Below are 26,503 nucleotides of genomic sequence, written 5' to 3'. Positions count from 1 at the left end.
TGATGCAGGGAACGCGGGTTCGTGCCCCGGTCCGGGAAGATCCCACATGCCGTGGAGCGGCTGGGCCCATGAGCCATGGCTGCTGAGCCTGCATGTCCGGAGCCTGTGCTCTGCAATGGGAGAGGCCACAACAGTGAGAGGGCCGCGTACCACAAAAAAAAAAAAAAAAAAAAAAAAAAACTGGAACAGTCTTTTATGCAGGAGCAGAAATTGAGTCAATGCTGAAGCAAGTTTACCTGTAAATTTAAATTAATTTTAGGGACAGGAAAAGCCAAATGAATACTTTATAAAGTAGCCTGGTTTTAGTGGGTATTTCTATGTTTTTGAGTTTTGTATCTTTTTGAATTATAGTTTTGTCTGGATATATGCCCAGGAGTGAGATTGCTGGATCATATGGTAGCTTTTTTTTTTAGTTTTTTAAGGAACCTCCATACTGTTCTCCATAGTGGCTGCACCAATTTACATTCCCACCAACAGTGTAGGAGGGTTCCCTTTTCTCCACATCCTCTCCAGCATTTGTTATTTGTAGACTTTTTAAATGACGGCCATTCTGAATGGTGTGAGGTGGTACCTAATTGGAGTTTTGATTTGCATTTCTCTAATAATTAGCGATGTTGAACATCTTTTCATGTGCCTGTTGGCCATCTGTATGTCGTCTTTGAAGAAATGTCTATCTAGGTCTTCTGCCCATTTTTCGATTGGGTTGTTTGTTTTTTTGTTATTGAGTTGTATGAGCTGTTTGTATATTTTAGAAATTAAGCCCTTGTTGATCTCATTATTTGCAAACGTTTTTTCCCAGGTTGTTTTTTCATAGGTTGTCTTTTGTTTATGGTTTCCTTGTTTTTGAGTTCTGAACTGGTAGCTCACTGAGAACACAAAAAAGGAGGTTCCTCGTTTTTGCCCAATTATGGAAAACTTCACCCTCACACAAGGTCTCCGACCCAGCACTTCCAATCACCGCAGCTTCCTGTGGCTTAATAAATGCATTATTCTGCTTGGCAGCAGGGTACCTTTGGGCTACCTTTACACTCAGTGCTCAGAGATGATGCCAAGCAAGGCCTAAGAGGAGGTGAGGGGGCCGGAATCCAGAGCTTTCAACCTCACTGTAAGCCTGGTTTGACCATTATCAGATCCCATGATAGGTAACTCGCATCATAACTAAATGCAAACGAATGCGCTAAAATGCCTTTGATGTTAAAGTGTACTTAGGTTATGTCACAGATATCACACTCTGAAAAGACAATAAACAATTTAACAATGACTCAGAATTATCACCTGAGCATTAGGGAGGAAATAGAAGGGCAAGGAAACAGGTAAATAACCATCATTTATCTTGCGAGGCTGCTCCAATTTCAAAGGTATTTGATACCAGGTTAGAAAAACTGTGTGGATCTGTTCCTAAAATAATTACAAAGTTCTCAGATTTACTGGGAAGCTTCATCTTAGATAAATGTGAACTTCTGAAGTCCTATTTTATTAACTAACTGGAAAAAAATTAGATCTAAGGGTCTCTGAAATTCCTATCTGCCCCAGTACTAAATTTTACCTTTATTACCTCAAGATAAATGTTTATCTGCTCTATTTCTAATATAACCTTCCCCAGTTAGTGAAAATGAATATGATTTGGTACAGCGGACTGCCGTAGTCATATGAAGCAACCATGTAACTCTTAATATTTTGCTTTTAAAACTCTTTGTATAGAAGGTAAATAAATAAGTGAACCAATTATTTATCGGGCGCTTTCTATATGCCAGAGTGGTGTTATCGCATTTGATTAAAACATCCTCTATAAAATGCATATTTCCATTTTACCGATGAGGAAACTGAGGTTCAGAGAAGTTAAATGCATGGCATTATTTTGGCTTTCAGAATGCATGAAATAAAACTCCTTTGATACTAAGTCCTAAGCTTCTTATCCACACCAGTTTTCAAATGTCTGATAGTAGGAATTTTAGTGTTTTGTGTCCTAGTAGTGTGGCTGGCATTCAGAAGTCTAGGAAGCACTTGTGATGTTCAGTAACACATACTTTTCTCTGTGGAATTTATGTTTATTTCCATTGTCATTATTCTAAACTCCACCTTCACTCCAGCTGTGGCTGCAACTTGAAATCTCCTTCTGCTTCTCTCCCATGGTGGTGACCCAGGTCGTTGGACAGATAAATCATTAGATGAGGAAGGGAAGCAAGTCCCAAATGGTATGCATGGGATTGAGGTCAGTGACTATGTGTGTCTCTGGTCTGCGACTGAGATTCTAATGCGTTTCAATTCGGCTTCTAATGGATTTCTATTCTACATCTACCCTCTGAATCAAAAATGTCCTTTGCCAAGTAACAACTGCACTTTAACTTCAGTTCCTCCTGCAAAATGGAAATAGTATTGATTTGTAAAATATTGTGAAATCTCAGGGCAACCAAACACCTTGGAACTACTATGAACGCTCATATTTCTAGGATGTTGACAGAAATCACACTGCTAATTTTTCTTTCTTTAATCCAGTTATCTACCATTAATTCAAGTTTCTTGAAATGGTCCCTAACTATTGCTTCTTCTATTAAGACTCAGTCTGCAACCTGACGAACAGAACTATAGATGTCCCTTTGAAAAACAATATATATGTAAAATTTAAGACTAGAAGGAGCAAGGAAGGCAAAAAGAATGAGACTAGCTAAGTAAACAAACATGTCGACCATTACAAAATGGATGGCCAAAAAGAATCACTAGAATCCTGAAAATAGACTGTAATGTAAAATAAAAGCACTTCTCTTATATTTAAGTATTGAAAATAAAGCATTACTGATTAGAACAAACAGGATAAAGTTTAGCAGTAATATGTTGTGACCAGCTTTCCTACTCTTAAGACTTAAGCATCAAAACTAAATATGGAACTTCAGTTTCTGGTCAAGAAGCAGGGACTGGATTTACCCTCATGCCTTAAACAACTCAGACATTGAAGGACAGGTAGCACAGGACAGTCATCCCTGAGAGAAGGGAAATGAATGAGGTGAGCCTTATGATTGCATCAGCCTGCTGTCTGGGAGGTAATTTCCAGACCAAAGCTCAGGGAAGTGGAACAAAACAGAGTCCAAAGGATGTACTGTTTTGAAGATACAGAGATCAGACTTAGGGGAGGCCAAGGCATCTAGAATTTCTGGGGCAGCGTATCAGTGACAGATCTTCAGATCTGGGGAGGGGTCTCTGGCTGCTTCCTGATCCACCCACGCATGAAAGGAAACTGTCTAAGGTCAGGGAAAGTACCACAAGTAAAGAGTGGCCTGAACAGAGAAATAGTATGTATCTGTGCTTTGAGACCTACTTACTAAACTGACATGAGACCAATTACAACTGGAGACCTCACCACTTAATCCATCATCACATGACTCAGATCAATGTCAAACAGGTACACTGAGTCCAGGCACAACAAGTCCAGGCACCCCATAGGATATCTTCTGCCTGGTCCAAGATTCTTATACATTCTAGAAGACTGGACCTGTAGCAGGGGAGGGAAGAAAGGAGCTCTCATACTCATAGGGGCCAGACATGAGCACACTGGTTCTCCTAGAGCCCAGTGGACACACCATTACCTGATGCATGACATGGAGCCAAAGTAGGGAAACTTAGTAACTACAGCTATTGTTAGTTTTCCAAAGGTGAGAATTATTTGCCCTTTTCATAGCCTCAGCTTTTTAGCTCCTGCTGGAATATCTTGGATTATTTCTGATCTTGACTTTGCATGGTCCCAAAGCCCTGGTTAAATGTATCTGTCTGGACTCAGATTATCTTCTGAAAAGAAAATTCCCTAAACCCAAATTTACCAAATCAACACTTGTAAGCATGTCTAAAATAGAGCAGAATGAGGGTTTAAACAGAAATAAAATAATTTTTACCACATTTGACCTATTTCATTGTTCCTCAAATTGAATGTCTTTGAGTTTCAAGGGGATTGTGGATATGGAAGATAAAAACAGGGCTTACCCCATTTGCAGAATTTTTTTTGTCTCTCTCTGTCAAAACATAAGCCCTGCCATCATTTCTTCCTAGTCAGTATCTGTTCCATCATCTGTTCTTTCTGTCATCTCCATTTTGTCTTCCAATCCCTATTCTTGATCATACGTTCTCACTGCATTCTCTTTCTGCTTCTCAAGGTCCTTCTCTCTACTCATTCCCACCCATCTCTAAGATATACCAGAGTATATCACACTGATATACTCACTGAATGTGCTCATAAAAACAACCCACCCTAGCACACTGGTTAAGAGCAGGTGGTCTAGGATGCACTAGACCATTACTCTGGATCCATGCACTTGAATTCAAATTCTGGCTCTGCTACTAACTAACCAGCTGCATGACCTTTTGCAAGTTACTTAACCTCTCTGTGTCTCAGTTGCTTGTAAAAAGAGAACATTAATAGTATATTCTATGCCTTGTAGAGTTGCTGTGAGGATTAATGGGATAATGCTTCTAAAGCTGTTGAGACAGTGCCAGGCATGTGGTGGGCTCTCAATTTTTTTAAATGTAATTATTATTAATTAATAACAATGTCATCTTTTACTTAGGGTTTTGCTTGGTGAGCCATCAAGCTCATAAATGAAAGGGAATTCTAGAACTTTATTTTCTCCAGAAAGCAACAAAGGGACAGAGTAGACTCAAGGCTTACGAATTAAAAGGGAGGAAGAAATCCCACGGAGATGCTAGGATATAAAAAGTATACAGAAGGAAAGTTCTGTCTCTTCTTTTGTTCTTTCCCTCCTCCCTCCTCAGAAACTCATAGAAAGAAAGCTTTAGCATCTTCAGGTCCTCAGGTCAGAATATAGCCTCACTTCTGGATGAGCAATGCTGTGTTCTGAACTACTGTTGACCAAAATTCAATAGATACTTTTAAGCCATGTCATAATGCAGTAAAACATCAGAAGTAGGGACAAAAAATCATGCAACTTATTTTTTAACAGACTGTGGAAACTGTGAAAAAGCTTGTCACACTGAGGAAGAAATAGACTTCACTTACCTGCAGGAGGCTAGTTGGTTGATTAAGGCTTGTCCCTCCTGCAAAGCATCAGCTGTGCAGTCTTTAATTTCTCTGTGTAATTCCTCATGCCTCGCTGCCAAGACAGGCAGACTTAAACCCTCTGATTTAAGGAGCTTAAGGTAAGCTTCAACTCTTCCAAGTACATCAAATGCCTGCCAAAGAAAACATACTTTCATTTTCTGCTCATCTAGTTTAAAGTCTACATCAATGTGCACACAAAATACTAGAGATTAAACCAGCCTGTTCAATTTATTGGTTTGCTCATAACCAAAAACAACAATCTGAGTCTTAGAAAATAGCTGTGTAGCTTTAAGGCTCCGTTTAGGGAAACTGATCGTAGTTTAGTTCAGCACAGATAAATGTCAACCCCATAAAATGACCAAAATGGTTTACATTGAGGATGTACCTATACAACACAGTTATAACTATATAAAATTTGGAGAGCCAGGTTTATTGTTTGCACATTCTGTCCTGGATACAACTAACGGATGAGATGTTTTAAAAATATTATGCAGACTTTCATAACCTGAACATCTCTGTAATCTTCTTTTAAAAAAATTCCCAATAAATTGCACTTTGAACCTGAAACACCATGGGGAAGTATTCAAAAAATTTTGGGACTTTTGTCCCTTGCCTTTCTGAGTAAAAGATCTTCTGCCTGCTCCATCCAAGGCATCCGTCTGTCTATAGAGAAGATTGGAATTTGGTTCTGAAACAGTGCAGAGACTAAGACCAAGGTAATATTTAGCTTCTGACATGTAAAACAGGATTATGCAGGAAGAAACATCACCTTGCAAACCAAGATACTGTCTTGAGAGAAGATTTTTGAATTTCTTTATTTTCTTCCTTTATTAGCAGATCAACAACCAGGTATGGGGGATTAAGCTTATAGAATGAACACAGTAGAGAGGAGCTATCCTTTTGGCCATTAAGGCCTAGTTGGCATTAAGAAGGGGGAATATATGATATAAAAGCAGTAAAAGAAGACTGTGGCAATATGAGGAAAAGAGAGATCAGAGTGCCATGGTCTTCATAGGTCCCTGATAGCCCATCTGTGAACTTCGGCCTGGAGAGCAGGAGATGAGTTAGGTAAGTTGAAGAGAAGATGAACAGCAAGGGAGCTCTTGCCACGTTGCCCTCTGGCTGTACTGGAAGAAGCCACCTTACAGGATGTTCCACACCACTCTGAAGAACAGTCCTATCCCAGGAAGCTTGACTGGGCCACCGTCAGCGGGGGCGTGAAGCCTAGCCTTCCTGGGTTGTTACAGTGGAAGCCAGTGAGCTCATCAGGGGGCCACCAGGTGAACTAGGAAGACCCCACAATGAGAGCAATGGTCTTGTGAGTCGACTACCACTGAGAACTGAGAGAGACCAGAGAGGGGAGCAAGGCTGGGTTGATGCTGAGGGAACACAGTTTAAGCCAAATGTAGAGGTTACAGCCATGGACCTGTGTAACAGCACCCATACCTCTGCACCTGGCCACCTTTGAAGGGAGTGAGTTGTTTTTTTTTTTTTTTTTAACTTTATTGAAGTATAGTTGATTTACAATGTTGTGTCAATTTCTGCTGTTCAGCAAAGTGATTCAATTATATATATATATATATATATATATATATATATATATATATATATATATATACGGTTTATCACAGGATATTGAATATAGTTCCCTGTGTATATAGTAAGAACTTGTTTATCCATGCTATATACAATAGTTTGCATCTGCTAATCCCAAACTGCCAATCCTTCCCTCCTCCACCGCCCTTGCCCCTTGGTAACCACAAGTCTATTCTCTATGTCTTTGAGTCTGTTTCTGTCTCATAGATAAGTTTGTTTGTGTCATATTTTACATTCCACATATCAGTGATATCATATGATATTTGTCTTTTTCTTACTTACTTCACTTAGTATGATAATCTCTAGGTCTATCCACATTGTTGTAAATGGCATTATTTCATTCTTTTTTATGGCTGAGTAATATTCCATTGTGTATCTGTGCCACATCTTCTTTATCCATTCATCTGTCAATGGATATTTAGGTTGTTTCCATGACCTGGCTATTGTAAATAGTGCTGCTATTAACATTGGGGTGTATGTATCTTTTCAAATTATAGTTTTGTCTGGATATATGCCCAGGAGTGAGATTGCTGCATCAGATGGCAACTCTATTTTTAGTTTTTTAAGGAACCACCATACTGTTCTCCATAGTGGCTGTACCAATTTACATTCCCACCAACATTAGGAAGGTTCCCTTTTCTCCACACCAAAGGGAGTGAGTTTCAATGGCAGAATTGGAACTGGACAAGATTTGAATTTACAAATGAAATCTTCCAGATACTGTCATGTGACTTATATGTTGAGGTTCTGTTTTCCCACCCATGTCCTCATGTCTTCTGAATCTGCATTTACTGAGAGTGTATAAAGCAAATTCATTCCCATTTATTTAGTAGATGATAGGAAATAATACAAATAATCACTACAGTTTAATGAGAACTAGGTGCTTCTTCTCTACTTCGTGTTTCACAATTACTTTTCATTTTGTCAACAAATATTCCTGATCGTCTGCTGAGTTCCAGGCATATTGTTCTTAAGAGCCATGGGAGGCAGCAAGAAATTATCCCCTTATATGACTGAGGAAACTGTGTCTCAGAGAAGTTAAATAAATTTCACCAAGTCATACCTGTGCTGAGGGACAGATGTGGTATTTGTACTCAATCTGTCTGGCCCCGAGGGCTCTGCTCTTAAATCCTGGGCTATAGTGCTATGTAGCAAAGGATTTCTGTGGCAGGCTTATGAGAGAGGGGCATTTCCAAGAAGACCGTTAATCTTAGGTGGAAAGGGTAGGATTTAAAAACTTACTTTTTGTAAACAGTGTCTACTTTTCCTTCTTACAGGTGAGAAAGGATACAGAGAAAGATTGAGCTATTTCTCTTATGTTTGTAGGACTGTAAAAGAAAGATAGCTTTATTAAAGAAACTTCGAACCTGAAGAACTCTTCCTTATCTGATCCTTTTTCTTTCCTGCAGTTGGCAACAGAGGCAAATGTCTCAAGATGCTGATGTTAGAAAAGATGATTTGAATTGCTTCCTGGATCTTTCCATAACACACTGAAACACCACGAGGCAATAACCACTGTTTCTGGAATTTTGTTTTATATTTTTAATTTTATTGCTTATTTTGAATAAATTGGAGTCCTTGTTAATCAAGGGTTAGTTTTAAAGCCAGTGCCTAAAGCAGAAATCTGGTGTAGTCAAAATAATCATGAACTCCCTTACGTCATGCTTAAAGTTTAATATATGCTTATAGTAATACATACCCACACCTAGGACTGAGAGCCACCAAGCTAGGATAAAGGAAGAAATAAGGATAAATCTATACTTAGATGTCAGGACATTCACTTCATTCTTCCTTTAAGATAATTCTCAAGTTCTTACTGTGAATGCGGAAGGGATACAGACTTCAAAAGTGCTTTGTCTTGCCTGTAAGTTTAAGTCCATTCTATCTTAATATTAAGCCATTATAACCTTAGTAAATATCATATTTATTGTTGAGAATTGAAGAAGGAAAACATATGAAAGTAACAAGGGCACGATGGTGGAAATGTAGTAAGTACTCAGAAAATATTTGCTGGTTCTTACTCTAAATCTTGATTGATCAGACACATCTTTGAAAAATCACTGAGAAGAGCATGGCCACCTGCTGCCTGTCACTCATCCTACGTGGCTTTTTCTCCTTGCGTCCCCACTGAACAGCTGCTACTCTCAGATCCTTGGTCACTCGTCTCATCTTCATAGGAGTTAGATTCTAAAGCCACTTGTACATTAAACGCATGTGTGATGTGACTCCACCCTATTCCTGAAGGTTATCATAAAAGTGTCATTTCCTAATGGCACGGAAATAAATTGAAGAGCTAAACATTCACTAGAAGGAGGAGGTGGTAGATCAAGGACCAGTATAACCCATAACTTAGAATTAAAATAGCCAGATTTTCTTCCAGAGCTTTTTCTCAGAAATATCAAAGTGTCAGGAAAGTATTTATGAATTTCTCTATGTGTCACACTTAAGAGAACTATAGCAGTAGAAAGGAGGTGAGTGATTTCTTTCCTTCATTAGCTCAACGAATATATTTACAAAGATCTACTATAGGTAAGATGGGCTGGATGCTGTAAGAGAGCTGATTCCTTACCCTTAATCCTAACTTAACCCTAATGGGAATAATCTACAGATATAGTTAAATTTCTTAATTTTAAGAGGAGACCTCTTTCAAGATTCTACTGTCTGTGATTGTCTGAATCATATGCAAAGCTTGTTTCTCTTATTCCCACATAGAAAATGATCTAAGTATCATTGTTCTCACTTAATCTACCCCCAGAATAGAACTGACTGCTTGTGTATTTACCAGATCCGTAAGGAACCTGATATACTGGATCCAGTCTGGAAAGAGTCTCTTTGTTGCACACATGGTACAGAACAGGTTATTTCCAGCAAGAATGCTGTGGCCTCCACATCAACGCCTTTGGAATTCATAGTTTACGTTTAGGTTTTTGTCCTTCACATCCCCCTGTTTCTTCAAACCTTGTGTGAAGGTCAAATAGAGGTTTTATGAGTGGACTGGAATAAACAAGGATACAGGCACAAGGATAACAGTCTCTCCCTTGGGTTCTAGCTCTTCTTGACCATTTTACATGGCACCACTCAGTTCTCAAGCAGACAAGGAGGAGATGAATCAGCTCTTTTGGCCCTGGCTTGGGAAAGAGTAAGGAGTTGCTTAGGTTTTGTGTTCTAAGATGCTAATAAATATCTTTCCTTTTTCCCTTGTGAAGCACAGGAGCCCAAGCAGGTTGCAGCAAATCACACAGAGACGATACCAAGACTTGGCACATTTGATTCCTTTAAAAACATCTACGAGATTAATATGTTTAGCAGGAACCATGAATCATGCAGCATAATTCTTATATCGTGCTGTTTCACAAAGATGTTTAATAAGTAATATTGTTTACTTCCTGACTAATTTGAAGAGAATCAACATTAAAAGAAAGAAAACAAAAACCACTGTAGAACCCTGAACATTTCCTTTCACGAATCCCAAGGCTGGAGAATGAGTTTGGTCAGAACCTTTATAATTACCAAGGATGCAAAACTTAACTCAGCTTCTAATTAGAGCACTGAACTCCACTATCTGCAGAGATTCAATTTTCCTCTGGGTTTAGTTTTTTAAAAGACCCAAAGCTTCAGTGTCTTTTCCTAAACATTACCTGAGATAACTTCTGGTGGCTCCCAGTTTGGCAAGCTGATTCCTAATTCAGGTCCTGTCCAAGATTTCAAATGCCATGAAGACGGGGGCAATAGGGTGATGTAATTTTCAGCTGCTCATACTTGCTGCCTCCTCCTACTGCTCTGGTTTATTCCTTGCCTCTTCAAAGTTGTTGCATCTGGTCCCCAGAACTCCCTCCGTGTTACAAGTGTTACAAGGTCGATCAGTGATGTTACTGAGAGGTGTTTAAAATCACAAGTTCCTAAAGCAGGGTTTTACCTCACAATTTGAAAAGCTAAAAAAAACACTGGACAAGAAGGCGTTTGGGATTGAAAGTGGAATGTATCTGAAGCCTTTGATTAACAAGGAATTGGAGGAACTTTATATATTGACCATTTCTTACTTTTTCTGAGATGAGTCCATCTTAGAGATATATAAACTAGACCCATAAGTAGAACTTTAGCCAGCTAGTCACTTTATAATTTCTGGTTTTCTTTTACATAAATTGACCCAAATGGTTTTAGGATGATCTTGGGAATATTAACATGGAATATGTCCATTTGCAATGTGCAAAGCACTTTTTTTCATTTATTCAACAAACGTTTATTGAAATCTATGGAGCAGGTATGAAAATGAACAAAAGCACTGAGTTCATGTTAGAGTGGCGAGTGCAGTATTAAATGCATATATAATGACAAATGATGGCTAGCACGTAGGAGTGCTTGGCTGTTCTATGCACTAGTCATGTATTAACTCATTTAGATAAAGCAAGGACTCTGTGAGGTACATATAATTGTTATTTCTATCTTACAGATTAGAAAGCCAGATGCACAGGAAAGTTAAGTAACTGCCCAAGGTCACAGAGCTAATAAATGTCTGAGACCAGATTAATACCTAGGCAGCCTGGCTCCAAAATCCATTATATTATGTTACAAAAGTGTCATCCTAGCAAATGTTTCTATATATTCACTTAATACTCCACAATTCCATTTATTTATTTACACTCCAATTCTCCCCTGCAAAGATTGTGTACATTTATCACCGATTTTAAGAACTTTCATTACTTTCATTACTGAATGTTCCCTGAAGTAGAATTGTTAGACCATTTTATTTATTTTTATTTTTTTTCCTGTTGGGTGATACAGTTGATTGAAAGGCAAACTCACTTTCTCCAGGAGTTCACTTACACGGAGGTAGCTCCTTAAGAATATCTCTTCCCCATGACAAACCAAGGCAATCAAACCATACCCCAAAGCAGAAACCCAACAGAATAAGGCTATCGGCCTTGTCAGATGACACTCAGAAGCAGGAAAAAAAATTATAAAGCTATATGATGACTGTCTCTTCAGCACTGCATTTGGCCACATACTTGTTTATTAAATATTTTTTTTCTTTTTAAACTAGCTAAAGAAAATACTCTCGAGCAGGGTTAGTTCTTAAAGCAACAAACAGAAAAAAATATGTATGTGTATATAGTAAAATCAAAGAAGGACAGCACGTCAGAGCTGGCGAGGACCTTGAGCCAGCTCAAGGCCAGTGGCAGATGACGTCCTCATCAACGTCACCTGCCACTCGGAGCGCAGGACTCTCAAGGTCACCCCGTCAAGGTGTTAGACCATTTTAGAAAAGAGTAAACTCAAGCTCAAAATGTAAATTGATTCGTCACATGGCCAATCATTTATTCATTCATTCAACAAAATGTTTTGAACACTCGGTGTCATAAAGATGATTAAGACAATCTCTCTCTAAGGACCACAGAGAAATACTATGGGAATAATAAGAAATAAGCAATGAATGCTGCCTGAAGACCTCTCAGAGGTGGTGATATGGGTGATGACAAGTCTCTTTCTACATCACTACCCTCCTTCTCAGCTATGACACGGAGAATGAACTTGAAATTTGTCTTCCTGTGTATTAAAGTAATTAATCTCTTCTCTTTCAAAATGATCTAATCCCAACTACCTTGGATCAATATAATCTCTTATGAACAATATAATGTAGTTAGTTGGCCTTGAACCTCCACAGTTTCTAATATTCCATTGCTTTAACTCATTCAAATAATTATTGAGCATCTGCTACCTGGAAGACACTGTTCTAGGTGTTCTGGGGAACACAAAGTAAAATTGACATGTTACTTACCCTGAAGGAATTTTAATTTAGCAAAGGGAAGTAAATCTACCCAGAAATATCTGTAATACAAGGAAGAATATACTTACTGCCAATGGAGGGAGCAACAGACTGAAATTATGCATAGAAGGGAAACAAATTAATACATTCATATCTTAGAATTCAGTTGATAGCTTTATTGTGAAAGATATTCATGAGTGAGTGACAACAAAACTGACTGTCTTGATGATAAGACTATTAAATGTAGACTGAGTTGTGGGCTTTCATGAGAAATGTAAGATGTTAAAGGTATTCCTTGATTTTGATATTTTTTCTATTTTAGATAGATATTTAATAATTGTATGTTAACAGTTTAGCCATCTTTATCAAATGTTTACTGTGGTTTAAATAGCCTGTCCCTCGAAGTGAGAGTGTGGCATCGACATATATACATTACCAAATGTAAAACAGATAGCTAGTGGGAAGCAGCTGCATAGCACAGGGAGATCAGCTCGGTGCTTTGTGATCACCTAGAGGGGCAGGATAGGGAGGGTGGGAGGGAGATGCAAGAGGGAGGAGATATGGGGATATATGTACACATATAGCTGATTCACTTTGTTATACAGCAGAAACTAACACAACATTGTAAGCAATTATACTCCAAAAAAGATGTTAAATAAATAAATAAATAAATAGCCTGTCCTTGAGCTCAAAAACCATGAGTTTTGAAACCATACTCAGAGGGATCACAGGAGCAGATTAAATTAAGATATCATCTGCGTCTACAGGAGGAGGTTTGCCTCTTGATGATTTTTGCAAGACCTTAATATCTCTGCATATTTAAGGATAGGTTTAGCATAAGATAGAAACTTCCTAGCATGCTATTCAAGACCGTTCCTGACCCCTTGCCTCTTCTACCACTTTTTGCCTCTCATCACTCCCAGCTTATACCCTACACTCCTGGCAAAATAAATTATCTGAGGTTCCCCAAACAACATTGTACCATGTAGCCTTCCCCTAATTCCCTCTTGCCCAGCCTTCCAAATTTAGCTCACTGGTCCCTCCTCTAAGAGAAGCCTTGCTTGACACTTTCCCTGGGTCAGGTTAAGGATCTCTTCTGTGTTCCCTAATGCTCTAGGCTTACTCCATCATGGCTTTTCCCACAGCACACAACACTTCTGTTTCCTTGTCTCTCCTCTAAACAAGGTTGATGGGGTCTTAAAGGCAAGGATTGTATCTTTCACTGCTTTAGCTCAAGTACCCATATGACGCATGACAACATACTAGCTGAAGGCAAAGGTGGAAGAAGGGAGGGAATAAAAGCAAGTTGCTTTTCTAAGAGAAACGGAAGTTGTTCTGAAAGTGAGAAATTGGAGACAGGCTGCTTAAGAGTTATGAAACTGAAAGTAATTATACTTTCCTTGATGTCTAGTGACAATTAGCTTAATTTCTTGAATTCATTTCTGTCACTTCAACAAATTCCTTCTGGATAATATTTTTTGGATCTTCTACTTGGACAGGTTTCTTCTTTCAATCTGTAGTACAACTGGTCCATTTTAGTTAATTGTTTCTCACATCTTGGCTAAAATGTATCTATTTTGAAAAAGGTAGAATAGTGTGTATATAAATTTTTAAAAATGTATCAAACTCAGTGCTTAATTATTTTGTTTTTGTCTGAAACAATAATGTTGCTGTAGGCATTACTGTTTTGTATCACTGTAAATATCTTAAAAAAGCAACATCATCTTTTTAAAAGACATCAACTTTTCAGCAGTGATGGCAGAAGCAGTAGAAGCCATAACAATTATTATATTTCAAAGTGCTTCTGTTATGTTCCTCTGGCTGACCCAACTTTTGCTTCACCTGTGCTTTAAGGCTGATCACCCAAGAACCAGACCATGTAGTTTTGACCTCGGTCTCCCCTGCTTGCTTTCCCCAATGGAATCATATGGCTGGGAATGGAAAGCATGGGAATGAAACTTTGTGACCCATCAGTCATGTTTTACAGCTTAAGGTTCAATCATCGTTGTCATATAAATACAGGCTCATACTGTTCTTCTCTTGAAATATATATATATATTTATCTCTGATTCAAACCACATTCTCTAAACAATGATAAATAGATTTGGGGTGATCAATACATATTAACCACAGCTTCATTTTTGTGAACATGCTAGAAATATAATAAATGAGATCATCTATAATCATGAAAGATGAAAATTTGAGGGGATCAAAATGAGTTACGATAACAGGTGCTATGTTCACATTTCATGCATGTCCTCATAACTCTTAGCAACATCTGGTAACCAGAGAAACTCTTCTCCAATCAGCTATCATCCAGTGTTGACAATCAACCCATACTTGTATTTGTGGCTAAGTGATTTAGCAAATAGGTTCATGGAATGCAGCAGATAACTCTAAAATGAAAAGGGAATATATCGGGTTCTTTGAGTTACATGGCTCAATCTCCACTTGAATCTGGTTTATGAAAAGCATCAGCAGCATTCAGTAAAGTTTCAGGATACAAAATTAATACAGATAAATCTGTTGCTTTTCTATACACTAATAATGAACTATCAGAAAGAGAAAGCAAGAAAACAATCTCATTTAAAATCACATCAAAAAGAATAAAATACCTAGGAATAAACTTAACCAAGGAGGTGAAAGACCTATACTCTGAAAACTACGAAACACTGATAAAGGAAATTGAAGATGTTACAAAGAAATGGAAAGACATTCCATTTTCTTGGATTGGAGGAATTAATATTATTAAAATGTCTATATTACCCAAAGCAATCTACAGATTTAATGTAATCAATACAACATTCTTCACAGAACTAGAACAAATAATCCTAAAATTTATATGAAACCACAAAAGACCCTGAATTGCCAAAGAAATCTTGAGAAAAAAGAACAAAGCTGGAAATATCATGCTCCCTGATTCAGACTACATGTTACAAAGCTGCGTAATCAAAACAGCATGATACTAGCACAAAAACAGATACATAGATCAATGGAACAGAATAGAGAGCCCAGAAATAAACCCACACACCGATGGTCAATTAATCTACAACAATGGAGACAAGAATATACAGTGGATAAAAGACAGTCTCTTTAATAAGTGGTGCTGGGAAAACTAAACAGCTGCATGCAAAAGAATGAGATTAGAACATTTCCTCACACCATATACAAAAATAAAATCAAAATGGATTAAAGATCTAAATGTATGACCTGAAGTCATAAAACTCCTGGAAGAGAACATAGGCAGAACACTCTTTGACATAAATTATAGCAATATTGTTTTGGATCTGTCTCTAAAGGAAAAGGAAACAAAAGCAAAAAAAAAAAACAAAAACAAATTGGGACCTAATTAAACTTAAAAACTTTTACACAGAAAAGGAAACCATCAACAAAGAAAAAGGCAACTTACTGAATGAGAGAAAATATTTGGAAACGATATGATCGATATGAGGTTAATATCCAAAATATATAAACAGCTGATATAATTCAATACCAAAATAATCTGATAATAAATGGGCAGAAGACCTGAATATACATTTTTCCAAAGAAGACATACAGATGGCCAACAGGCACATGAAAAGATGCTCAACACCACTAATCATCAGAGAAATGCAAATCAAAACTACAATGAGATATCACCTCATACCTGTTCAAATGGCCATCATCAAAAAGGCCACAAATAACAAAAGTTGGTGAGGATGTGGAGAAAAGGGAACTCCTGTGCACTGTTGGTGGGAATGTAAACTGGTGCAGCCACTATGGAAAACGGTATGGAGGGTCCTCAAAAAACTAAAAATAGAAGATGGCGGAAGAGTAAGACGCGGAGATCACCTGCCTCCCCACAGATACATCAGAAATACATCTATACGTGGAACAGCTCCTACAGAACACCTACTGAACGCTGGCAGAAGACCTCAGACCTCCCAGAAGGCAAGAAACTCCCCCACGTACCTGGGTACCTGGGTAGGGCAAAAGAAAAAAGAATAAACAGAGACAAAAGAATAGGGATGGGACCTGCACCAGTGGGAGGGCGCTGCGAAGGAGGAAAGGTTTACACACACTAGGAAGCCCCTTCGCGGGCGGAGACTGCGGGTGGCGTAGGGGGAAAGCTTCGGAGCCGCGGAGGAGAGCACAGCAACAGGGGTGCGGACGGCAAAGCAGAGAGACTCCCACACAGAGGATCAGGGCCGACCGGCACTCACCAGCCCGAGAGGCTTGTCTGCTCCCCCACCGGGGCGGGCGGGGCTGGGAGCTGAGGCTCGGGCTTTGGTCTGAGTGCAGAGAGAGGACTGGGGTTGGTGGCGTGAACACAGCCTGCAGGGGATTAGTGCACCACGGCTAGCCGGGAGGGAGTCCGGGGAAAAGTCTGGACCTGCCGAAGAGGCAAGAGACTTTTTCTTCCCTCCTTGTTTCCTGGTGCGCGAGGAGAGGGGATTAAGAGCGCTGCTTAAAGGAGCTCCAGAGCCGGATGCGAGAGCCGCGGCTAACAGCGCGGACCCCAGAGACGGGCATGAGACGCTAAGGTTGCTGCTGCCACCACCAAGAAGCCTGTGTGCGAGCACAGGTCACTATCCACACGCCCCTTCCAGGGAGCCTGTGCAGCCAGCCACTGCCAGGGTCCCGGGAACCAGGGACAACTTCCCCGGGAGAACGCACGGCGCGCCTCAGGCTGGTACAACGTCATAACCGGCTTCTGTCGCCGCAGGCCCACCCCGCACTCCATGCCCCTCCCTCCCCCCCTGCCTGAGTGAGCCAGAGCCCCCAAATCAGCGGCTCCTTTAACCCCGTCCTGTCTGAGCGAAGAACAGACGCCCTCCGGCGACCTACTTGCAGAGGTGGGGCAAAATCCAAAGCTGAACCCCGGGAGCTGTGCAAACAAAGAAGAGAAAGGGAAATCTCTCCCAGCAGCCTCAGGAGCAGAGGATTAAATCTCCACCATCAATTTGATATACCCTGCATCTGTGGAATACATGAATAGACAAGGAATCATCCCAAATTGAGGAGGTGGACTTTGAGAGCAAGATTTATGATTTCTTCCCCTTTTCCTCTTTTTGTGAGTGTGTATGTGTATGCTTCTGTGTGAGATTTTGTCTGTATAGCTTTGCTTTCACCATTTGTCTTAGGGGTCTATCCAACCGTTTTTTGTTTGTTTGTTTGTTTACTTAAAAAATTTTTTTTTCTTAATAATTATTTTATTTTAATAACTTTATTGTCTCTTTATTTTATTTCATCCTCTTTTTACTTTTTCTCCCTCTTATTCTGAGCCGTGTGGATGAAAGGCTCTTGGTGCTGCAGCCAGGAGTCAGTGCTGTGCCTCTGAGGAGGGAGAGCCAACTTCAGGACACTGGTCCACAAGAGACCTCCCAGCTCCACATAATATCAAACGGCAAAAATCTCCCAGAGATCTCCATCTCAACACCAACACCCAGCTTCACTCAACGACCAGCAAGCTACAGTGCTAGACACCCTATGCCAAACAAATAGCAAGACAGGAACACAACCCCACCCATTAGCAGAGAGGCTGCCTAAAACCATAATAAGTCTACAGACACCCCAAAACACACCACCAGACGTGGACCTGCCCACCAGAAAGACAAGATCCAGCCTCATCCACCAGAACACAGGCACTAGTCCCCTCCACCAAGAAGCCTACACAACCCACTGAACCAACTTTAGACACTGGGAACACACACCAAAAACAAGAGGAACTACGAACCTGCAGCCTGCAAAAAGGAGACCCCAAACACAGTAAGATAAGCAAAATGAGAAGACAGAAAAACACACAGCAGATGAAGGAGCAAGATAAAAACCCACCAGACCTAACAAATGAACAGGAAATAGGCAGTCTACCTGGAAATGAATTCAGAATAATGATAGTAAAGTTGATCCAAAATCTTGGAAATAGAATAGAGAAAATGCAAGAAACATTTAACAAGGACCTAGAAGAACTAAAGATGAAACAAGGAATGATGAACAACACAATAAATGAAATAAAAAATACTCTAGAAGGGATCAATACAAGAATAACTGAGGCAAAAGAACAGATAAGTAACCTGGAAGATAAAATAGTGGAAATAGCTACTGCAGAGCAGAATAAAGAAAAAAGAATGAAAAGAACTGAGGACAGTCTCACAGACCTCTGGGACAACATTAAACGCACCAACATTCGAATTATAGGGGTTCCAGAAGAAGAAGAGAAAAAGAAAGGGATTGAGAAAATATTTGAAGAGATTATAGTTGAAAACTTCCCTAATATGGGAAAGGAAATAGTTAATCAAGTCCAGGAAGCACAGAGAGTCCCATACAGGATAAATCCAAGGAGAAACACGCCAAGACACATATTAATCAAACTGTCAGAAATTAAATACAAAGAAAACATATTAAAAGCAGCAAGGGAAAAACAACAAATAACACACAAGGGAATCCCCATAAGGTTAACAGCTGATCTTTCAGCAGAAACTCTGCAAGCCAGAAGGGGGTAGCAGGACATATTGAAAGTGTTGAAGGAGAAAAACCTGCAACCAAGATTACTCTACCCAGCAAGGATCTCATTCAGATTTGATGGAGAAATTAAAAACTTTACAGACAAGCAAAAGCTGAGAGAGTTCAGCACCACCAAACCAGCTTTAAAACAAAAGCTAAAGGATCTTCTCTAGGCAAGAAACACAAGAGAAGGAAAAGACCTACAATAACAAACCCAAAACAATCAAGAAAATGGGAATAGGAACATACATATCGATAATTACCTTAAAAGTAAATGGATTAAATGCTCCCACCGAAAGACACAGACTGGCTGAATGGATACAAAAACAAGACCCATATATATGCTGTCTACAAGAGACCCACTTCAGACCTAGAGACACATACAGACTGAAAGTGAGGGGATGGAAAAAGATATTCCATGCAAATGGAAACCAAAAGAAAGCTGGAGTATCAATTCTCATATCAGACAAAATAGACTTTAAAATAAAGACTATTGGAGAGACAAAGAAGGACACTGCATAATGATCAAGGGATCGATCCAAGAAGAAGACATAACAATTGCAAATATTTATGCACCTAACATAGGAGCACCTCAATACATAAGGCAAATACTAACAGCCATAAAAGGGGAAATCGACAGTAACACATTCATAGTAGGGGACTTTAACACCCCACTTTCACCCATAGACAGATCATCCAAAATGAAAATAAATAAGGAAACACAAGCTTTAAATGATACATTAAACAAGATGGACTTAATTGATATTTATAGGACATTCCATCCAAAAACAACAGAATACACATTTTTCTCAAGTGCTCATGGAACATTCTCCAGGATTGATCATATCTTGGGTCACAAATCAAGCCTCGGTAAATTTAAGAAAACTGAAGTTGTATCAAGTATCTTTTCCAACCACTATGCTATGAGACTAGACATAAATTACAGGAAAATATCTGTAGAAAATACCAACACATGGAGGCTAAACAATACACTACTTAATAACGAAGTGATCACTGAAGAAACCAAAGAGGAAATCAAAAAATACCTAGAAAGAAATGACAATGAAAACACGATGACCCAAAACCTATGGGATGCAGCAAAAGCAGTTCTAAGAGGGAAGTTTATAGCAATACAATCCTACCTTAAGAAACAGGAAACATCTTGGATAAAGAACTTAAACTTGCACCTAAAGCAATTAGAGAAAGAACAAAAAAAGCCCAAAGTTAGCAGAAGGAAAGAAATCATAAAGATCAGACTAGAAATAAATGAAAAAGAAATGAAGGAAATGATAGCAAAGATCAATAAAACTAAAAGCTGGTTCTTTGAGAAGATAAACAAAATTAATAAACCATTAGCCAGACTCATCAAGAAAAAAAGGGAGGAGGTTCAAATCAATAGAATTAGAAATGAAAAAGGAGAAGTAACAAGTGACACTGCAGAAATACAAAAGATCATGAGAGATTTCTACAAGCAACCCTATGCCAATAAAATGGACAACCTGGAAGAAATGGACAAATTCTTAGAAATGCACAACTTGCCAAGACTGAATCAGGAAGAAATAGAAAATATGAACAGACCAATCACAAGCACTGAAATTGAAACTGTGATTAAAAATCTTCCAACAAACAAAAGCCCAGGACCAGATGGCTTTACAGGCAAATTCTATCAAACATATAGAGAAGAGCTAACACCTATCCTTCTAAAACTCTTCCAAAATATAGCAGAGGGAGGAACATTCCAAAACTCATTCTATGAGGCCACCATCACCCTGATACCAAAACCAGACAAGGATGTCACAAAGAAAGGCCAATGTCACTGATGAACATACATGCAATAATCCTCAACAAAATACTAGCAAACAGAATCCAACAGCACATTAAAAGGATTATGCACCATGATCAAGTGGGGTTTATTCCAGGAATGCAAGGATTCTTCAATATACGCAAATCAATCAATGGGATACACCATATTAACAAATTGAAGGAGAAAAACCATATGGTCATCTCAATAGATGCAGAAAAAGCTTTCGACAAAATTCAACACCCATTTATGATAAAAACCCTCCAAAAAGTAGGCATAGAGGGAACTTAACCTGAACATAATAAAGGCCATATATGACAAACCCACAGCCTACATCGTCCTCAATGGTGAAAAACTGAAACCATTTCCATTAAGATCAGGAACAAGACAAGGTTGCCCACTCTCACCACTCTTATTCAACATAGTTTTGGAAGTTTTAGCCACAGCAATCAGAGAGGAAATGGAAATAAAAGGAATCCAAATCGGAAAAGAAGAAGTAAAGCTGTCATTGTTTGCAGATGACATGATGCTCTACATAGAGAATCCTAAAAATGCTACCAGAAAACTACTAGAGCTAATCAATGAATTTGGTAAAGCAGCAGGATACAAAATTAATGCACAGAAATCTCTGGCATTCCTATACACTAATAATGAAAAATCTGAAAGTAAAATCAAGAAAACACTCCCATTTACCATTGCAACAAAAAGAATAAAATATCTAGGAATAAACCTACTTAAGGAGATAAACGACTTGTATGCAGAAAATTATAAGACAGTGATGGAAAAAATTAAGGATGATACAAATAGATGGAGACATATACCATGTTCTTGGATTGGAAGAATCAACATTGTGAAAATGAATCTACTACCGAAAGCAATCTACAGATTCAATGCAATCCCTATCAAACTACCACTGGCATTTTTCACAGAACTAGAACAAAAAATTTTGCAATTTGTATGGAAACACAAAAGACCCCGAATAGCCAAAGCAATCTTGAGAATGAAAAACAGAGCTAGAGGAATCAGGCTCCCTGACTTCAGACTATACTACAAAGCTACAGTAATCAAGACAGTATGGTACTGGCACAAAAACAGAAAGCTAGATAAATGGAACAGGATAGAAAGCCCAGAGATAAACCCACGCACATATGGTCAACATCTTTGATAAAGGAGGCAGGAATGTACAGTGGAGAAAGTACAGCCTCTTTAATAAGTGGTGCTGGGAAAATTGGACAGGTACATGTAAAAGTATGAGATTAGATCACTCCCTAATACCATACACAAAAATAAGCTCAAAATGGATTAAAGACCTAAATGTAAGGTCAGAAACTATCAAACTCTTAGAGGAAAACATAGGCAGAACACTCTATGACATAAATCACAGCAAGATCCTTTTTGACCCACCTTCTAGAGAAATGGAAATAAAAACAAAAATAAACAAATGGGACCTAATGAAACTTCAAAGCTTTTGCACAGCAAAGGAAACCATAAACATGACCAAAAGACAACCCTCAGAATGGGAGAAAATAGTTGCAAATGAAGCAACTGAAAAAGGATTAATTTACAAAATTTACAAGCAGCTCATGCAGCTCAATAACAAAAAAACAAATAACCCAATCCAAAAATGGGCAGAAGACCTAAATAGACATTTCTCCAAAGAAGATATACAGACTGCCAACAAACACATGAAAGAATGTTCAACATCATTAATCATTAGAGAAATGCAAATCAGAACTACAATGAGGTATCATCTCACATCAGTCAGAATGGCCATCATCAAGAAGTCTAGAAACATTAAATGCTGGAGAGAGTGTGGAGAAAAGGGAACACTCTTGCACTGCTGGTGGGAATGTGAATTGGTACAGCCACTATGGAGAACAGTATGGAGGTTCCTTAAAAAACTACAAATACAACTACCATATGACCCAGCAATCCCATTCCTGGGCATATACCCTGAGAAAACCATAATTCAAAATGAGTCATGTACCAAAATGTTCACTGCAGTTCTATTTACAATAGCTCGGAGATGGAAACAACCTAAGTGTCCATCATCGGATGAATGGATAAAGAAGATGTGGCACATATATACAATGGAATATTACTCAGCCATAAAAAGTAATGAAATTGAGCTATTTGTAATGAGGTGGATAGACCTAGAGTCTGTCATACAGAGTGAAGTAAGTTAGAAAGAGAAAGACAAATACCGTATGCTAACACATATATATGGAATTGAAGAAAAAAAAATGTCATGAAGAACCTAGGGGTTAGACAGGAATAAAGACACAGACCTACTAGAGAATGGACTTGAGGATATGGGGAAGGGGAAGGGTAAGCTCTGACAAAGTGAGAGAGTGGCTTGGACATATATACACTATCAAACGTAAAATAGCTAGCTAGTGGGAAGCAGCCACATTGCACAGGGAGATTAGCTCGGTGCTTTGTGACCACGTAGAGGGTTGGGATAGGGAGGGTGGGAGGGAGGGAGATGCAAGAGGGAAGAGATATGGGAACATATGTATATGTATAACTGATTCACTTTGTTATAAAGTAGAAACTAACACACCATTTTAAAGCAATTATACTCCAATAAAGACGTAAAATAATAATAATAATAAAAAACCAGAAATAGAACTACTGCATGATCCAGCTATCCCACTCCTGGGTATATATCCAAAGAAAATAAAACAGTGTTTTGAAAAAATTCACACATCTTAATGTTCATAGCAACATTATTTACAATATCCAAGATATGGAAGCAACTTAAGTGTCCATCAACAGATGAATGGATCAAGAAGATGTGATATGTATATATAATGGAATACTACTCAGCCATAAAAAGAATGAAAGTCTGCCATTTACATCAATGTAGATGGATGTAGAGAGTACTATACTTAGTGAAATAAGTCAGAGATAGAAAGACAAATACTCTATGCTATCACTTATATGTGGAATCTAAAATATTAAGCAAAGGAATGTATATAACAAAACAGAAGCAGACTCACAGATACAGAGAAAAAAACCAATGGTTACCACTGGGGAGATGGAGGGGGACCGGCAAGATAGGAATATGAAATTAAGAGATACAAACTACTATGTATAAAACAGATAAGCAACAAGGATATATTGTACAGCACAGGCAAATATAGCCATTATTTTGTAATAACTTTAAATGTAGTATAGTCTTCAAAAACGCTGAATCACTATGTTGTACACCTGAAAATAATATAATGTTGTAAATCACCTATACTTCAATTTAAAAAAAGAAAAAGAAAAGCATCAGTAGCAACACTACTCCTGAGGTCCTATGTGCTAACATCGCCACCTATTGCTCATTCCAGGTACAAACGGTCACACCTCAAGCCAAAGACTAGACATTCTCTAGGTAAGAAACAGACTCTTGAGCTTTGGGTAATCATTAACCCCTAGCAGGATTAAAACGTAATCAATTTCACTCCTGAAACTACAGAGTAAAGGCAGTGGGCACTCTTGCCAATGTGGACAATTAGGTGATAATTATATTTTATTGAATTTCACATATTGGAATTACATTGGCTTATCGATTTTTTTTTATGTTTTATTCTCTGCTATATCCCCAGCATTTAGAACAGTCCCTGACACATAGTAGTTGCTCAATAAATATTTATTAAATAAATGAATCCGTAAAGAAAAAGGGTAATTATTCTCATAAATTTGCCACACTACTTATTTAGCAACTTCAATTTAAAAACTTATTTGTGACTTTTTTCTAGAAAATAACAATATCCCTAGATATTGATAGGATTGGTAGAGAGAGAGGGACAGGTGACAATAAAAGGAAAGAAGGGAAAAAGAGGAGGGTTTCCAGATGATTGCAACAGAAAATATCAGAAACATATGATAAAAATCTGGATGAAAAAGAAATAAATATGATACGGAAGACATACTAACAGTAGTCCATTCTGCAGATGAGATTATGACATTCATTTCTTTTTATTTTAACCAAATTTTAAAAAGTTAAAGGTTATCTTAAAAATCATATGTTTTGGGCTTCCCTGGTGGCGCAGTGGTTGAGAGTCCGCCTGCCGATGCAGGGGACGCGGGTTCGTGCCCTGGTCCGGGAAGATCCCACATGCCGCGGAGCGGCTGGGCCCGTGAGCCATGGCCGCTGAGCCTGCGCGTCCGGAGCCTGTGCTCCGCAACGGGAGAGGCCACAACAGTGAGAGGCCCACGTACCGCAGGAAAAAAAAAAAAAAAAATCATATGTTTTGCATTTTACTAAGCAAAAACACTCAAGCTGTTACATTCACTAATTCATATATTACCCATGGCACTAACATTTTTTCACACTGGCATTTGACACAGAAATTGAAGAATATTGACCTAGCTTTAACAAATTTGGAACAAGGCGTTGTTTGCTAAAAAATGATTCCATTTATCAAGAGTGAAATTGGTTTTTGAGGTACGTTTCTTTTTTTAAAGCCCTGACGCTCTCTTTTTTTTTCACAGTGCTAACATCCTTATTTGATTGTGTGGGGCGAGTCTCCACTGCTCCTACCCATCTTACTGGTGTGTCAAGAATGCCTGGGGAACTGGGACTTGGGGAACTGATGTGACATTTGACACTCTGGTTACCTCTTTTGCTGGCTGGAAAGTTGGGTGAAAAGTCTCAGACACCTCACAACTGTTGGCAGCACGGCTTCATCAAGGATGTAGACGATCACAATCAGAAAAACCCAGCGCCCTCAAGGCACAATAAAGTGAATTCTCAAAAGGAAAGTTCAGTGCTTTGGAGATAAATTGAAGATGTAAACTGAAAATACTCCTTCACTAGTGAAAACAAAACTTTCAGACTAGAAAAAAATATTTTAAGGGATTTTGAATTTATATTAATACCTTAAATCCAGTGCTTTATTTTAGCTAGGATTATTTATGAGTGTTATGCCCAGAATGGGGTAAAATGGTAATTTTATAAAATTTGGAGATTCTACAATATAAATCAAAAAGAAAAATGCCATTTACAAGCCTTGAGAAGAATTTCCTTCTTTAATTTAAACGGATTTATTTACTATATTATTTCATCATTTATTGCTTCTTAATAATATGGTAAATAACTCATTTCAAGAGTCATGATTTAAACATCTATGTTCCAAACTCCAGCTTCCATTTTTGCTGAGGTAAAAGTATATATCATCTTTCAAACTGAATTCTTAGATTTGGAGTTGGAAATTATTTCCCTGATGCTTTGAAAAGGGAAAATAAATTCTAAACCTTTCTAAGTACTACTTGGTTACAAAGAATTCTATAGTATGGATAAGTCCCAACTGAACTAATTATAATTTGAATGCCATGGGCATTCAAATGATGAAACGGGAACTAGAAGTCAAGTGTTTGGGGTTAAGAAACAGGATTTGTTAGGATTTGACCTTAATTATCGTATAAGCTTGAAAAAGTAACCACTCCGTTCTTCAATTTTTTAAAAATTACTCTTGCAAGAGATATCATTCCTCCTCCTTCAAGGCCCAAGAATAATGTAAAAAGAAAAATTTCCCTGGCAAGTTACCAGATAATGACAACAGAGAAAGCAAGAGTGAGGGAGTGAGAATGAGACAGAGAGAGAAAAATTCTCCATTTTGCAGGACTATAATGTATAGGGCTTATGCTAGAAGCATTTTATCATAGCAACATGTTCTATAACTGTTTTCCTTAGAAACAGCATTAACTAACTGGGATGACCCACTCATTTTGTAGAATGAGAGTGTAATGTTAAGTTTAAAAATCTTTTATTCAGGGCTTCCCTGGTGGTGCAGTGGTTGAGAGTCCGCCTGCCGATGCAGGG

At 38.4% G+C, this 26,503-nt stretch overlaps 1 protein-coding gene across 1 annotated transcript in view; it reads right to left on the bottom strand.

The window, feature by feature from the left end:
* Positions 1–26,503, bottom strand: part of CCDC141 (coiled-coil domain containing 141) — a 212,240-nt gene that overhangs the window by 80,387 nt on the left and 105,350 nt on the right. The window contains exon 8 of the mRNA XM_027126979.1: positions 5,003–5,175. Within this exon, the coding sequence (XP_026982780.1) occupies positions 5,003–5,175 (173 nt within the window). The remainder of the gene's footprint in view (positions 1–5,002; positions 5,176–26,503) is intronic.

This window comes from Aethalodelphis obliquidens, unplaced genomic scaffold (genome assembly GCF_003676395.1).
Source record: "Aethalodelphis obliquidens isolate GAN/ISIS:26980383/991018 unplaced genomic scaffold, ASM367639v1 scaffold2, whole genome shotgun sequence".
In the NCBI taxonomy this organism is placed as follows: Eukaryota; Metazoa; Chordata; class Mammalia; order Artiodactyla; family Delphinidae; genus Aethalodelphis; species Aethalodelphis obliquidens.
Note: the sequence above shows the minus strand (reverse complement) of the source record. Positions and strands in the feature narration are given on the sequence as shown.